Source organism: Coregonus lavaretus, assembly GCF_964263955.1.
Source record: "Coregonus lavaretus genome assembly, chromosome: 19".
Classification (NCBI taxonomy): domain Eukaryota; kingdom Metazoa; phylum Chordata; class Actinopteri; order Salmoniformes; family Salmonidae; genus Coregonus; species Coregonus lavaretus.
The window spans coordinates 22,724,627-22,742,217 of NC_140006.1; the positions used below are offsets into that span (position 1 = coordinate 22,724,627).

Here is a 17,591-nt window from a genome sequence, read left to right on the forward strand (position 1 = left end):
ATTTACGACATCAGACCACACAGCGCGTGACAATCGCAGTGTAAACAAACACACCTGACCACCCCCACCCCCACCCACACTTCTGTGATTTGTTAAATGTAATGTAAAAATGTAGATTTCTGCCTAAAGAGTAATTATGTATCATGAGAGGGCCATAAACAATACCTAGTAATGCTTATTCTGCCAGAAATATTAAAATCTCAACTTTCTGGCAAAAAATAGTTAGGCATTGCTGAGGTGTAGTCACTTTTGAGGACACAAGCTGAAGTACACAGTACAAATGATACAAATATGAAAAATCCTAAGATTTTTTCCCTATTCAACAAAAGTGGGGGAATAGGGCTTGAAAATATATTTTTCTAAATATACTAACAATCAAATTATATAAATATTATTTCATCTTTTTATAACTGTAAAATAAATAAGATCATACATAGTGACAGTACAAAATTGCCACCAATTCATATAACTGATGAGCGAGCATTTTCTGCCGAGTGTCCTCTGAAAGCGACGCACAGACGCCATTCAAATGCCAGTTGACTTATTACAACTTCAGCTTTAAGCACGAGGTGATTTCGTCCCTCTGTGACCAAGAGAAAGTGGTCTTGTTTAAATATTTTATTTTGAGAGCTAAATCCATCTGAGAACATCACAGTGAAATGAGACTGCATGTGTTGCAATTGCTAGAGATTCATATGCCTTATTGTAAGCGGAGCTGCGAGGTTCACAGCCAGGGAAGTTCGATCCTTTGTCTGGATAGGCCAGAAAATGTGATGTGTCGCTCCCTATGCAAATGAGGTGTTATACAGTTTAAGTCGGAAGTTTACATACACCTTAGCCAAATAGATTTAAACTCAGCTTTTCACAATTCCTGACATTTAATCCTTGTAAACATTTCCTGTCTTAGGTCAGTTAGGATCACCACTTTATTTTAAGAATGTGAAATATCAGAATTATTGTAGAGAATTATTTATTTCAGCTTTTATTTCTTTCATCACATTCCCAGTAGGTCAGAAGTTTACATACACTCAATTAGTATTTGGTAGCATTGCCTTTAAATTGTTTAACTTGGGTCAAACGTTTCGGGTAGCCTTCCACAAGCTTCCCACAATAAGTTGGGTGAATTTTGGCCCATTCCTCCTGACAGAGCTGGTGTAACTGAGTCAGGTTTGTAGGCCTCCTGGCTCGCACACGCTTTATCAGTTCTGCCCACACATTTTCTATATGATTGAGGTCAGGGCTTTGTGATGCCCACTCCAATGCCTTGACTTTGTAGTCATTAAGGCATTTTGCCACAACCTTGGAAGTATGCTTGGGGTCATTATCCATTTGGAAGACCCATTTGCGACCAAGCTTTAACTTCCTGACTGATGTCTTGAGTTGTTGCTTCAATATGTCCACATAATTTTCCTTCCTCATGATGCTATCTATTTTGTGAAGTAAACCAGTATGCTTTGAGACTGATGATCATTTAGATTTTATTTACGTTTTGCTTATTTTTCATTTGCTATCGCTACCTGTGCATTTCTTTGTAGGAGAGTGACTGAACAGTAACGGCGCTCGGCTGTAGTTGCCTTGTCGCAGTGGAGAATGTGGGTTTTGCAACATAATCTGGAAGTCCTTTTGAGACCTCTACATGACAACGACCCAACAGCCCCGAAACCTGAAGGATCTGGAGAAGGTCTGTATGGAGGAGTGGGCCAAAATCCCTGCTGCAGTGTGTGCAAACCTGGTCAAGACCTACAGGAAACGTATGATCTCTGTAATTGCAAACAAAGGTTTCTGTACCAAATATTAAGCTCTGCTTTTCTGATGTATCAAATACTTATGTCATGCAATAAAATGCACATTAATTACTTAAAAATCATACAATGTGATTTTCTGGATTTTTGTTTTAGAGTCCGTCTCTCACAGTTGAAGTGTACCTATGATAAAAATTACAGACCTCTACATGCTTTGTAAGTAGGAAAACATGCAAAATCGGCAGTGTATCAAATACTTGTTCTCCCCACTGTATATATATTACAGAACAGTTACTGAGACTTTGTTGTTGATAAAAGTAAGAGACTGAATAATTGATTATTCTGTACAGACTTTTTTTGTACCCCCCTTTTGATTCCACGGCACCAGTGCCACCTGCCATCTTCTACAAACTACTTCACTCATCATCTACAGCTTCTACAATCATCATCATCGTCTCGTCTCTATAGAGGGACATTTGACTGGTACATTGTGGTAGGAACTGGACTGATAATTGAGGGCACTCACTTTTTTTTTTATTGGCTACCCAGGTCTTACTTGTTTTGATTACTGTATTGGAGAAAATTGTGTTGTTGTGAATGAATGTTTATTGCAGTTGTGGTACTCTGTTGTTGTGCATTGATTGAAAAAAAGAGGGGGGAAAAAAAACGATTTCCACAATAGATAAATTTTCAAACGTATATCATGGAGTCCTTGAAGTATCCTTGAAGTATCCTTCCTTGAGTAGATATTTATTGTTTTTCCTTGCCTTATTAGATGACATTGCTTTAGATATCAGTCTCCTTTCTAACCTAAATAGACTGTATGCACATTGAACATAGTAACGCCAAAGTAGTTCTTACAGTATGTTACACAGAGTTGAAAAGGATAAAGGCAGGCCCACACTAGTCGAGGTTCCTATCGAGCCTTCAAAACCCCAGCAGGCTTTTGTGATTGGTGTTCAAGTTCTCCTTCTCCCCTCGTCTCTCTTTGCATGAGGCAGAGCTGTGCTAACTAAGATATCAAAGCAAAGAAAAGCCAAACGCTTGGCCGAGGACTCTGAGACTTGACAACACATTGCCAACACACTAAAGCCATTACAGAAGAACACTCCCAAGAGCTGGCCAAAAGCCCTGCTTTCAACAAGTAGCCTAGATAAGTGCGCAAAGATTTAAGTATAAAAGCTAAATGATTGCGTGGAAGTCTTGAAGACAATGATTTGTGAGAAATCTTACAGCTCATGTCTTAACCCCGTTGGCAAACACCCTGTTCTGACCTCTATTTCACATGGATCTCAAAGCTAATCAGAGAACCCTTCCACCCACTATGCTACAGGATGCATAGGGAACAAAAAAAGATAACCAGAGCACACAAACAAAACGTAAGCTGCAGACTGTCAGACCTAAAAACAGACGCAAGGCAAAGTATTGGCTGAGAGGTTACTATCAATAGACCCAATGACTGGGACTGGGTCTGCTGAGGAGGAAGGAGCAGGAAAATGTTAGTTCACACGCGCTGGGATTGGGATCAGGGGTGTAGTGCTGCCGGAGTGCACCGGAGTGACCCTCCGCAACTTCCTAGAATGCAATGGTGCTTGTTTAATAAAGTTTAGATCAAAGCTGAATCAATGTCTCGCAAGATAATTTAATTATTCATTATTATTCTACATAACAAACCAAATATAATAGCATGGTATAACATTACTGTTAGACCAAAAACACCATGTAATTGAATTTCCTACATTTTAGGATGATTGTGCTGAATGAAGACCTTTTTTTTCTCATGCGCCAAACCTCAAAAGTGCGCGCCACTAGGCAAAATATGTGCAAAATACAGTAGGTTACTTACATCATTCAAGAAGATCGAAATGCATATCATAATGAAACTGATTGAGATCAAATGGTTGGCATGCAGGTGCAGCTTGGAAGAATTATCATTCACGATTGACAGTGATGGTGGCCTATTTTCAAATAGGTAGGCCTAATTTGGTGTTTGAGGGTATTAAAAGCGGAAACATTTATTTGAGCCAATATGTTTAGGCATAGGCAGACATTGCATTTGGAGGATGCGTTTTGATGATGTCATAAAAACGTAAAGAGCTCCGGCACCCCAAAACATCCCATTCAGTGGTATGGTGCTACTATTTTGGGGTGCCGGTGCTATTTTATATATGACATCATCAAGTATGTACCGACATGTAGCCTTTTGAAAACATTGGAATAAAATGCATCCTCCAAATGCAATGTCTGCCTATGCCTAAACATATTGCCTCAAATAAACGTTTCAATTTTGAAAATAGGCCACCGTCTCTGTCAATTGTGAATGATGATTCTTCCAAGCTGCATCTGCATGCCAACCATTTGATCTCAATCAGTTGGATGGAGGGGGAGAGAGGGGGAAGGAGGAGTGTGGAGGAGAAGGGTGGCTGAGACGTGCCGACTGGCATGTGGGCCAGTCTCAGATTCCTGCCATGCCGTCACATTTCTCCCCCCTCTCCCCTCTTCCGACCTCTGCCCCCATGTCCCCACGCCAGGGCATGCCATTGCTTTCAGGAACCTGTCCCTGACAAAAAAAATGTCAAAGACTCCAGCCACCCAAGTCAAAGACTGTTCTCTCTGCTACCGTACGGCAAGCCTGGAGCCAACAGGACCCTGAACAGCTTCTACCCCCAAGCCATTAGACTGCTAAATAGTTAGTTAAATAGTTAACCAAATAGCTACCCGGACTATATGAATTGACCCTTTTTGAACAAACTTTTTTGACTCATCACATACGCTGCTGCTACTGTTTACTATATGTTACTATATTCCTAGTTATATGTAGATTTCTACCTCATTTACCTCGTACGCCTGCATATTGACTTCCTACTGGTACACCTTGTATATAGCCAAGCTATCATCACTCATTGTGTATCTATTATTACGTTTATTATTACATGTTTTACTTTTCTATTATTTCTCTATTTTCTTTATCTCTGCATTGTTGGGAAGGCCCCGTAAGTAAGCATTTCAGCATGTGATAAATAAAATTTGATTTGAAATTTGATTTGACAAGTGACACACAACAGGGACAATCTTCTAGCCCAGAGGAACGCAGCTCACACATAAAACAGAGACCAAACAGATAAACAACAAGATACATTTTGAAAAGACGCTACAAACTGATTCTCTAGTAACTGCCCATGAAATATCGCCAAAGTCCCACAAACCACAAAATGATATAATCAGAAGAAAAAAGTGCTCTCTCCTTTCCTTGACATTGTTAATTCCAGTCCAGGTATAAAACATTACACCATAGAATAAAAGCCAACCAAATTCAATACTGTCTGGCGATTGACATTAACACCATGACTAAACCTCACAACCCAGCCCTTCAGAATGACTATAATGGAGTTGGTCTAATGGTTAAGGATGCTAACTCCAGCACATATATGGTCTCCCTGCATGCATGGGATCGAATCCCAGCCCAACCGGCGTTCTTCAACACTGTATTTCCCCTATGTCTCGCTCCGCTTCATTTATACCTGACTCTATCAATAATTCATAAAATACAAAAGGAGAGAACGTATAATCCATAGAGAAAAAATTATGACTGAGAACATGTCAGAAGAATACAACTGTCTCCTGGCATAGAGAGAGAGACCTGGCACTGTTCTGTCTCAGGGCTGTGTATTCATCCCGCCAGTCTAAACACTGACTTGACTTATATCGAGCACCTTTTGTTTGGAGCAGCCTGAAATATCTTGGTGACATGATAACAGTACCAGTCCAGGAATTCTGGTATGTGCTGCAAATACATGAAGCAGAATTGAATAGACAAGCCCAGTGAGCACTAAAACTCAACAGTAACAAGGATATATGTCTTACTCATCAGAACACTTGAAGGGATCCCCACCCTAAATCTACAGGCCTGGGCCACAGAAACACAGTGTTAGTCATATCAATGGTGGATGGTGGGTGTGGAGGGTCAAAAGGGTCTGAGGTTGAGCTGTCACAGGTATGGACCGAACACCTCACCCCTCCGGTTCATACCACCAGTCCAAATTCCTGCCAGTGACCCCCATAAACAAGCCAGATCTCTCCTGTAAACTCCAGTTATCACCCCAGAGAGCAGAGCAGGCCGAGGCCTCAGCGACCTCACACCATTACACAGTTCTCACTCTCACACCCCCGCGTTCTCACCACAAGCACACACGCACAGCAGAGATTGACACCATGACACACACACACACACACACACACACAAAGATAGAGAGCTTGACACCATTATTATTGTCACACATACACACACATCTCTACACACCCTCCCCAGTAGTGTTGCTCTATGACCGGCAAGTCATGCCCAGGCGTGATGAATGTGTTCCCTAAGCCATGCATGTTGTTGCCTCCATGCAGAATTTCTGCCCCGACTTCACATGCCTGCGCTTCAGGTAACGGAGCCTGGCAGTCAGGGTTTTACACCCACTGAACAAATAGTCAACACTACTATACCCTAATACACTATTAGAGCCTATAAGAAATAAGCTGATAGCGGGACTTTATGACTTAATGCTGTGCCTGGCTGCCACATGGATCTATCCAATCATAGTGTAATCTAACTATGTCTATCAAATGAACTCAATGAACTGGATTGATATACTCTTTCATTAATGTAATACTGAGTACACCTACTACAATGTCTGCTGCCAATAGGTCTTCTACTGGGCTTCACAATTCACACACAATTCTTCACATTCTATTTTGCATTCATTTTAATCAACTAATAGTTTGAGTATTATTCATACTGTCTATGGTCTCTAGACAACAGTGTGCTTGTTATTATTAACATGATGTGCTTGTTATTCTGAAAATGTAGGGCAGACAGGTGTTCAGTTGCAGTTCAGAGACAAAGAATCTCCAAGCCATAGGCAGGAAGGAGCCAGTCAGCCAGAAGGGCTCAGCAGGGCTACTGTAAAAAGCAGAAGCCTTACAGATAGAATCCATATGACAAAGATCCCTGTGTGTCTGATGTTAGGACAGAGGAATGCACCGCGGCAGAGCTAGGTGCCATTACCTTCTGTTGGAGCGGAACAGGCCCTGCCTGCCAGCCTGCCAGACAGACAGTTGCAGCACAATGGGGGTGGAGTGTTTTTAGTCCTGTTTGAAACAATGCAATCTGTTTGTCTGACGCTGAACAGGTTGTGATAGTGAAGAGGGGACCAATGCTCAAATGTTTCAGGGCACTGAGCAAATGTTTGATCTTGTGAGCGGAAACTTGAATGTTGTGAGAACTTCCAACGCACGTTTACAGTGAACACTGAGGCTGTATCCTCACAGTTTTAGACAGTAGCCAATAAGCTATTGTGGCTATCTGAGCATAATGTAGGCCTACCAACAAAAGCAATGGAGCAAATCCCATAACATTTTCACATGGAAATATTTTTTGATTTCTATAATATAGCCTACAGTAGCCTATATGTGGTGTTCAATGCAGGCCTACATTGCATGCGACTTTTAAAAACGTTTTACATTATGAAGGCTTTCAAAAAGCATAAGCTGGCGCACACCCAGAGAACATTATTTAGTGTAGAGGTGCTGACTAACGGAGAATAAGCTGTAAGCTATAAAAACAAATAAAGAGAGTCTTCTTCAGGCACAGTGATGCCGAAACGTTGGTGGTTTCTTACCCAATAAATGACTGGGAGTTTATACATAGAGTGTGCAACTCTCTTTATTTTGTTTTTATAGCTACAGTTTATAGGCTTGACATTAATTAATGATTTGTTACTTGGTCTGTAACACCATGGGCCACATAGGTGACTGTAAATTGCATTGTATTGTGCTGTATGATGCAAGAAACCACTTTACAAAATAAAATGTATTATTATTACCATACAGAGATAGACAATGTAGGCTACCCCTCTTCCTATTGGCTTATTTGCATTTTCAAGCCAGTCTCAAAATCAACATTGCCCCTTTAATTAAGACATAAGCTTTTTACCTGACTGGCTTTTCAAATACAGCTTGAAATGTAGCCTACACATTTTGTGCTCTTGTAGGAAGCAGTAACTCCACATTGCTGACCTACGGTGTATACTTATCTATAACTGGGCTAATAACTCGCTAACTAGCAAAGAACATCAACAAATGTGCACACGCGCGGCTCTGTGCTCTGATCTGAAAAGCGCATTCACTTGCGGGTGATTGAAAGACCGCTCGTGGGCTACCCCAGCCAATATAATTCTACTTCGTTGCGCTCTGTCTCTGCCTACAACAAAATCACAGACTCATCCTTGCAAAGTTAGATTTGGTTTGGTTTGTTGCATTGAAACGGGGCTGATATAATGTTGATTCGATAACAGAAGAAACGTTGATCTATATAGTGCAAACTAATGGGGCGAAATCAGTGAAGTTCAATCTCTTGCGTTTGCAAGGTATAGCATTTCTTCTGCGTGGCAGTCCTGGGGAAGTGCGCGGCTGCGCACGCACGCAACTTAGAAGGAACATTGATGGGGACTCAATTATCATTTATCAAGGTCTAAAACAGCCGTTTTGATCTCAATATCAAACAATTTCTGGGTAACAATGAATTACCTTACTATTGAGTTCAAATTTAGTAATAAACGGAATATTTAAAAACCTGATTAGAGTTGTGTTTGTAACCAGCATCACTATAAAGCTATAACAACCGAGCATAACATTTTACATTCACGTCATTTAGCTGACACTCTTATCCAGAGTACTTACAGTAGTGAGTGCATACATGTTTGTACTGGTCCCCCGTGGGACCACTGAGCCACATGGAACTACAGCAAGACTAGAGCGAACTAGAACAAACAGGATGCATCATTGATCATACTATATGTCAAAAATACACCTAGGACAAATCTACGTCGACACGTGCGTCAATACGCCAGTAGACCTTTATCGACTGCTTAGCATTTCTATGAAGCACTATGTATATCGCCTACCCGGGCCTTGAAAAGGTGAGCCTACGTTAAACCCGTTCTGCTTTTCCACAATGGAGCGCCAGGTTTAGGAGGCATTGGCAGGCGCTCCTGTCCAACAATGACCCGTGATCTAGACATGAAGCCAGGCTGCTAACCAGGCTGTGTGGGCTGTCTGCCTGCCCTGCGAGGGGCTGTAAATATGAGCGCCAGACACCCGGCTGCAGCTGGCCTGGCACCCACCACCCAGCCCACCGCCGAGCAGAGCCGACTGGCTAAACACAGCTTCTTACCTCCATCATCACCACAGCAACAGCTAGGGAGCCAAACGTGTCCCAAGAGTTAGAGTATCACAGCTATACAGTCAACACTGACAAATGTACAGGAATGATATTGTTAGCCTATATATTCTTGAACAATGAAATCATCATTATTGCCACCACCAAATAAATAAAACCATATTAAATTGTTGGTTAAGAACCAAATAATTATTACACTGTATTTGAAATAATATGGTGAAATAATATTGATTCCATGTGTTTCCATTAATAAATATGTGATTCCATTCCAAATATGATATAGCACTTGTGTCTAAAAAAGTATATTCTGTGGTTTGATAAGCACCTGGTCCTTTTCAGGGCCTACTTAAGAAGTTATGCAGTTGATCCACGTATGCTGAATCAATGCCAGGGAGGTCAGGGAAATAGACTTCCCTGGATGCCAGTAAGAGAACTAAACCCTGCTCTACTCAGTCCTGCACACTCACCTTAGCAACAAAACAAAAACATAAGATAATACTGTTGTTGCAATAGCATACCAATACACATACATCCTCTGGGCAATACATTTTATTACTGTAGATGTATCATATTGACTGTTAGCATTAGCTGTTTGCAACTGCATGACATTAGGAGGCATTTGCAGCTTGAACAGACAAACACAGACCCAGACACACAGAGAATCATATTTGACTGGATCATTTTCAACTGTCATGAAAGGTGGGTAGGTATTCAGGGTGAGGTGGGGATAGAGAATTCAGTGTGTGTGTGTGTGTGTGTGTGTGTGACGACGGGGGGCAGACAGTGGGGTCTTTTCCACACAGTATGCCCAATTCACCGCACCTCCTCAATCCATGTACCCACTGAAAAGAAAAGGCCAGGTCACTTGAAAAAGCCTTGAAAAGAACCAACCGTTTGTGAACATCTGAGAGCAGAGCACAGAAAGGATGTCACACAATACAGCCTACAATCGATTCCGGGACAAAAGTGGGCAGCAGCTCAGCATAAAACATTCAGACAAAACTGAAGTGGGAGGCAGCAGGGCCTGGAGAAAGAGAGAGCGGATTAAGTTCCACAGGAATCCTTCTGCTTACAAAAAAAGAGTTTCTTGAAAGCCCCATCTTAACTGTCTGCGAGCAAAAATAACATGACTGACATATAGATGATATAACTCATAATAAATTAACCACTACAAGCAGGCTTCAGAAATGCTGTCATCCTAAACTAGCACAGCTCCAGATATAGTGCCTTCTCATCTTATCATCAAGCCACTCAGCCATCCAGCAACAACACACACTCATTATCAAACCCCACAGAGTAGGGAACAAGTACCTGACAACCAGCATTACAACTCACCTATCAGAACAAACACACACCTATCAGACTTCACAGAACACAACACTCTCCATTCAGATGCCTAAGCTCACCACGGGGAGGTAGATTCTTCTTACAAGTTTAAAGGCATTGGATTGAAGTAAACCCCTATACCTCAGTGGTGTAAACATGGATGAGAGAGTTTCCTTCCACCATATGTTTTGCACCAGTCTCGGCGCTATTCTTTTTAAATCCAAGTCACATTGAGATTGACTTTATAATTTAAACATCACCTAACCTACTGTATGATCTGACCCATTACCTTATGTATTACTGCCCCCGAGTTGCAAGAAGTGACATCCCAAAAAACAAATGTCTCGTAGCCTCCCAGGCATGCTTTCTTTCCCTAACACTAAAACTGAAACTAAATAATGTACAAAGAAAATATAAATATTTTTAAACAAGTATAACTACACTGAACAAAATTATAAACTCAACATGCAACAATTTCAAAGATTTTACTGAGTTACAGTTCATAAGGAAATCAGTCAATTGAAATATGTGGTCCTCTGTAGCTCAGCTGGTAGAGCACGGCGCTTGTAACGCCAAGGTAGTGGGTTCGATCCCCGGGACCACCCATACACAAAAATTTGTATGCACGCATGACTGTAAGTCGCTTTGGATAAAAGCGTCTGCTAAATGGCATATTATTATTATATTATTTAGGCCCTAATCTATGGATTTCACATGACTGGGAAAACATATGCATCTGTTGGTCACAGATACCGTTAAAAAAAAGGTAGGGGTGTGGATCAGAAAACCAGTCAGTATCTGGTGTGACCACCATTTGCCTCATGCAGCGTGACACATCTCCTTCGCATAGAGTTGATCAAGCTGTTGATTGAGGCCTGTGGAATGTTGTCCCACTCCTCTTCAATGGCTGTGCGAAGTTGGTGGATATTGGTGGGAACTGGAACACGCTGTCGTATGTCGATCCAGAGCATCCCAAACATGCTCAATGGGTGACATGTCTGTTGAGTATGCAGGCCATGGAAGAACATAATTTTCAGCTTCCAGGAATTGTGTACAGATCCTTGCGACATTGGCGCCGGGCATTATCATGCTCAAACATGAGGTGATGGCGGCGGATGGATGGCATGACAATGGGCCTCAGGATCTTGTCACCGTATCTCTGTCCATTCAAACTGCCATCAATAAAATGCAATTGTGTTCCTTGTCCGTAGCTTATGCCTGCCCATACCATGACCCCCCTGCCACCATGGGGCACTCTGTGCACAATGTTGACATCAGCAAACCGCTCGCCCACAGAACCGCTCACCCACAGGCTGTCTGCCATCTGCCCGGTACAGTTGAAACTGGGATTCATCCGTGAAGAGCACACTTCTCCAGCATGCCAGTGGCCATCGAAGGTGAGCATTTGCCCATTAACATTAAATTCTCTGGCAACAGCTCTGGTGGACATTCCTGCAGTCAGCATGCCAAATGCACGCTCCCTCAAAATTTGAGACATCTGTGGCATTGTGTTGTGTGACAAAACTACACATTTTAGAGTGGCCTTTTGTTGTCCCCAGCACAAGGTGCACCTGTGTAATGATCATGCCGTTTAATCAGCTTCTTGATATGCCACACCTGTCAGGTGGATGGATTATCTTGGCAAAGGAGAAATGCTCACTAAAACAGGGATGTAAACAAATTAGTGCATAAAACTTGAGAGAAATAAGCTTTTTGTGCAATTGGGAAATGTCTGGGATCTTTTATTTCAGCTCATTAAACATGGAACCAACACTTTACATGTTGCATTTATATTTTTGTTCAGTGTAAATAAAAACTAGAAAATCAGGTCAGAAAACTAACTGAAACTAAACAGAATTTCAAATAAAATCGGAAAACGAATAGAAATAAAAACGAATATAAAAACACAAAAGTATTTTAACATTGGCGCACACCAATCAGAGGCCTTTCAGTAACATGGTATGACAGACAGCAGTAAGCCCAGGCATGTCAGTCTCACATGGTCCGGGGCACATGTGGTCAGGGCTCCTAAAATACATTCCCCCAGAAAAACTGACTGCATGGGCGGCTGTGTGGCCGATCCATCCGTGGTGCCAATGTTCACTAGGACAAAGAGTCGCCACAACACCCTGTAAATAGTTTTAACTGGTCTCTCTGCACAGGTAGACAGGCTGTTTTGAAACTAATATGCTTGGGGATGAGGAGAGGATGTCATTGGGTTTGTTTGGGAGGGCATATGTGGTTTTGAATAGTTCGAATTTCTATGGTAATTAATCAAATGTGTGCCTGTTTAGTAAAAAAAAATTACACATCTCAACACATATGTAGGCTATTGGGTAACATCAAGAAACTCACAGCAGAAGCCTCTAATCAATGTGTTGACTTTCTTTCTGGGTGATCTGCTCCAATGCCCTGGAGACAAACTGCCTGAGGCAACACCCACCACTAGGTCAAGTTACTGTAGAGTACACAAATCAAGAAGCCCCCCTACACCCTGGGGGAGTTCAAGGTCAACTCCTGACTTATGGCCAGCTTTGTCACGGGCCACAGGTCTAAAGCCCACAAGATAACACAGGCAGGCGGCTGGGCGGCTACTTAAGCAACATAATCCAGCAGTGGTGTGGTTGGGTTGATTTGCACAAGGAGCTCCACCCAAGGGAGTTGTAACTCCTTCACATGGACTGACTGACTAATATTTATAACAAGTAAATACAAATCCATATTCTGTCTAATACAAAGTTCCAGGCTAATTCAGACTATTTCCTTTTCTAAACACGTCAAACGCATGATCATCTTAATCCACAAAGGAAATCCATAAATTTTTCTGTGCTATTATTATATCATTCAACGTTCCACAAAAGCGGAAATCAGCCCTTGACGGATTGGTGCTGCTTCAAACGTGCCACTGCTTTACAGAACCGTCGGAAATGGCCACTTCAAAAACCACCCGGCTTCCCTTTGAACCGGTCCGGTTTAACATGAACAATGACAGTGCCATTATCTAATATATATCCACTGGGAGAGCTGGAGATATGACTGGCAGAGAGGGGGGTGGGAGGCACCTGTGTAAGTCTTAGAAGAGACCACAAAAACCATTCAACTGGATCCAGCCCTTACAAATTGCAGTGACCGCATCATTTGTTCCGTGCATTAACAAAATCTACAAAGGCTTTGGACTGTTTCTATTGGGCAAGATAAATCCGAGAAATTCTATCTAAGCATGAAAGAAACCTGAGTAGGAGTAGGCATAGATTGTGTTAAGGGAGAAAGGGTGTGACCAAGCATGTGGCAAGTTAGTCTGACATAAACTTGACCTTCATATTCACTTATTTTGACAAATGCTTTGTTATGACTGTAAAATCATCAAAGGGTTATAGGAACCAACAGTATTTGACAGACATCTGTGCAGAAAGCACATGGAAGTGTGGTTGACTGAATTATTTCAGAGGCATCGACAACACCTTTCCTTATCTACACACCCCTCTGATGTGAAGACATGGCCTACACAAGATTGCATACAGAGGGTTAATAATCACAAAATAACATTGTACTACTTTACCAAATTTAATCATTCTATGGGATACAGTATTTCACTTTTATCATGGACTGATAGACTGCTTTAAGTAATTTGTTCAGTTTCGAGCTGTTTCTCAATAAGCATTTGAGCTGTTTCTCTAGAAGGTAGGATCATCGTGTGCAGAGCATAATATCTATGCAATTTAACCAATTAGCTATTAGCAGCCAATCTAGTCTGATTTATTTGCCTCGCATTGAATTGATAAGCCTCAGGTCAATGCTGCCAAATCAGTCTGCTCCAATTTGTGAAATAATAACATTGGAAGGCAACACTCCAATAAACCTGCACGCTTTCTAATGAAAGCACACACAGCCTCATAAATACATTCTTGGCATTGACAAAAGATTTAGGGGGGAGCTGAAAACAAATGGATGACATAAGGGGGGAGGTAGCTTGGTCTGGAGCCTCACTGGATCACAGTTGCTGTTTGATAGGCTGTGCGGGACAAAGGGAGAGGGGGAGGCGTGTGGTTGGTAGTTTCAGAGAATTCTTCAGCCCCATACTTTATAGCACGCCTTAATGCAGTAATGCCACTTTCCCTGCTCCCAAATAAACAGAGCATTACCACGTCTTCAATTCAGACGTCCCTCAAGCCGTCACGAGCCGAGCAGGCGCTATATTTATTCTCTCTCGCAGCCCCTCTGCTCCGTTTAGCTTAGTTAAGCCCAGCTAAAAACAGAGATGGGAGAATCTGCCACCGTCACCCATTCTCTTTCCACAGTCCTCCTAGGGAACATGGATGCGGTGTGGTACTCACTTTTAGGAAGATTTACTTTCTAGGGATCTCCATTTGGTGCCGACCCCTGAACCGCAGACAAAACCTCTTTCTCAATCACAACAGGTTCAGCTCTGAACCCTCTCCACCCACCCGACCTGGACCTGCACGCCCCCCAGATCAGACCTTTAACATCCCTCTGATCCCTAAACCCTGGACAGAATTTCACCCTCTTTCCCCCTCACTGTGGATAATTGAGCATATGGTGCAATTTCATGGGCCGTGAGCCAAACTCCTGCAGCTGACCCCACTGCAGCCACGGGTCATAATAGATGCATATCCCCCAGCCACAGGGGCATGATCTGAGGCTGATTCCTGGCATGCAGCCAGCTGTGGGACATCACTCACATGACTAGTGCTGCCTGTCTGTCTCAGACAAGGAAAACTTAGAGCCTTGGCTCTATTCACCCTTTGACATCCCACTGTTATATTTCATACTCTCACCAGAGAAACCTTGTCAATTAAACAACAGCCACCGTGAAGGTACAGCACTTGGCTGAGTAGGAGGAATCAATGAAAGCCCTCCAGGTTTGGGTCACTCACCTGTCCCAGGTCCAAAGTGACGTTCACCTCGTTGTACATGGGTCCCCGGGAGAGAGGCGGGCTCTGCCACCAGCGCTCAGTGCCATCGATGGCATTGCTCACCGGGTGGGCCTTGTTTGGCTCGTTGGAGTTGCATCTGTCACAATACTGTCCCTGCAAGGTAAGGGCCAATGAAATGGTGTTACTCTGAGCCCAAAACACATATAAATAGAGTCCCACCAACACAAAGTCACACATTCAGTGCATAGTAAACTTGTATTCAAGCAAATGAATAAACCACAGTCACAGTATCCATCAGTTAAAAAATGCGAACCATGCAAACATAGACAAATACATTTGCAGACAGTGCAAGTAATCACATGCAATTGTAGCAACAATGGTAATACCGATATCTGGAAATACTGTAACAGTAAACCAATATCCCGCTATGCAATAATGGTATCAAGCAATATATAGGCCTACTGGGGCCCTTCTTTGTATATGTTTTAAAGCCCCTTAGTGTTCCAAAGGTATTGAAACTCCTGAAGGGGCAAGTCTACTGTTGAGAGGGCATTCCCATTGGAGAGCTCAGGAGTTAAACACAATGGTGTAAACTATTTCTGGCAGGTGTACAACTTGGTCAGAGCAGGCAGAATTGCCTATGTTCCCCAGGGGGCTATAGTGACTCATTCTGGAGCCTGGGTGCAAGAGCAAGGAAGCAAGGAGCATTCAACTGTAATACCAGTTTAACTGCAAATTTGGTATTTCACATGGGAATATATAGATGTACACTACCGGTCAAAAGTTTTAGAACCCTATTCATTCAAGGGTTTTTCTTATTTTTTTACTATTTTCTACATTGTACATCAAAACTATTCTTCAAATAGCCACCCTTTGCCTTGATGACAGCTTTGCACACTCTTGGCATTCTCTCAACCAGCTTCATGAGGTAGTCACCTGGAATGCATTTCTATTAACAGGTGTGCCTTCTTAAAAGTTAATTTGTGGAATTTATTTCCTTCTTAATGCGTTTGAGCCAATCAGTTGTGTTGTGACAAGGTAGGGGGGGTATACAGAAGATAGCCCTATTTGGTAAAAGACCAAGTCCATAATATTGCAAGAACAGCTCAAATAAGCAAAGAGAAACAACAGTCCATCATTACTCCAAGACATGAAGGTCAGTCAATACGGAACATTTCAAGAACTTTGAACGTTTCTTCAAGTGCAGTCACAAAAACCATCAAGCGCTATGATGAAACTGGCTCTCATGAGGACCGCCACACGAATGGAAGACCCAGAGTTACCTCTGCTGCAGAGGAAAAGTTCATTAGAGTTACCAGCCTCAGAAATTGCACAGAGTTCAAGTAACAGACACATCTCAACATCAACTGTTCAGAGGAGACTGTGTGAATCAGGCCTTCATGGTCGAATTGCTGCAAAGAAACCACTACTAAAGGACACCAATAAGAAGAAGAGACTTTCTTGGGCCATGTGTCCTTTGGTCTGGAGTCCAAATTGGAGATTTTTGGTGTCTTTGTGACACGCGGTGTGGGTGAACGGAGGATCTCTGCATGTGTATTTCACACCGTAAAGCATGGAGGAGGAGGTGTTATTGTGTGGGGGTGCTTTGCTGGTGACAATGTCTGTGATTTATCTAGAATTCAAGGCACACTTAACCAGCATGGCTACCACAGCATTCTGCAGCGATACGCCATCCCATCTGGTTTGGGCTTAGTGGGACTATCATTTGTTTTTCAACAGGACAATGACCCAACACACCTCCAGGCTGTTTAAGGGCTATTTTACCAAGAAGGAGAGTGATGGAGTGCTGCATCAGATGACCTGGCCTCCACAATTCCCCGACCTTAACCACATTGAGATGGTTTGGGATGAGTCAGACCGCAGAGTGAAGGAAAAGCAGCCAACAAGTGCTCAGCATATGTGGGAACTCCTTCAAGACTGTTAGAAAAGCATGCTCCAGGTGAAGCTGTTGAGAGAATTCCAAGAGTGTGCAAAGCTGTCATCAAGGCAAAGGGTAGCTATTTGAAGAATCGCAAATATAAAATATAGTTTGATTTGTTTAACACTTTTTTGGTTACTGTATGATTCCATATGTGTTATTTCATAGTTTTGATGTCTTCACTACTATTCTACAATGTAGAAAATAGTAAAAATAAAGAAAAACCCTTGAAGGAGTAGGTGTTCTAAAACTTTTGACCGGTAGTGTATGTATGGGAGCAAAAATCATAAGAAAATCACTAGCTTGCAAGTAAACAACTTCATTACTTTGATTGAATAATACAAATACGATGTTATTATGTACTATGGGTTGTGTTTCTGTTGGTATCTGTCCACTTCATGTCTTCAGAACAATGTTATTAAGACGTGCACATTAATAGGCTACATTTGTATTTTACGCATGCACTC

At 42.2% G+C, this 17,591-nt stretch overlaps 1 protein-coding gene across 1 annotated transcript in view; it reads right to left on the bottom strand.

Moving 5' to 3' along the window:
- The window catches only part of LOC311146863 (laminin subunit alpha-3-like), a 101,392-nt gene that overhangs the window by 83,148 nt on the left and 653 nt on the right, over positions 1-17,591 (bottom strand). Inside the window, exon 2 of the mRNA XM_084183478.1 lies at positions 15,186-15,338. Within this exon, the coding sequence (XP_084039604.1) occupies positions 15,186-15,338 (153 nt within the window). The remainder of the gene's footprint in view (positions 1-15,185; positions 15,339-17,591) is intronic.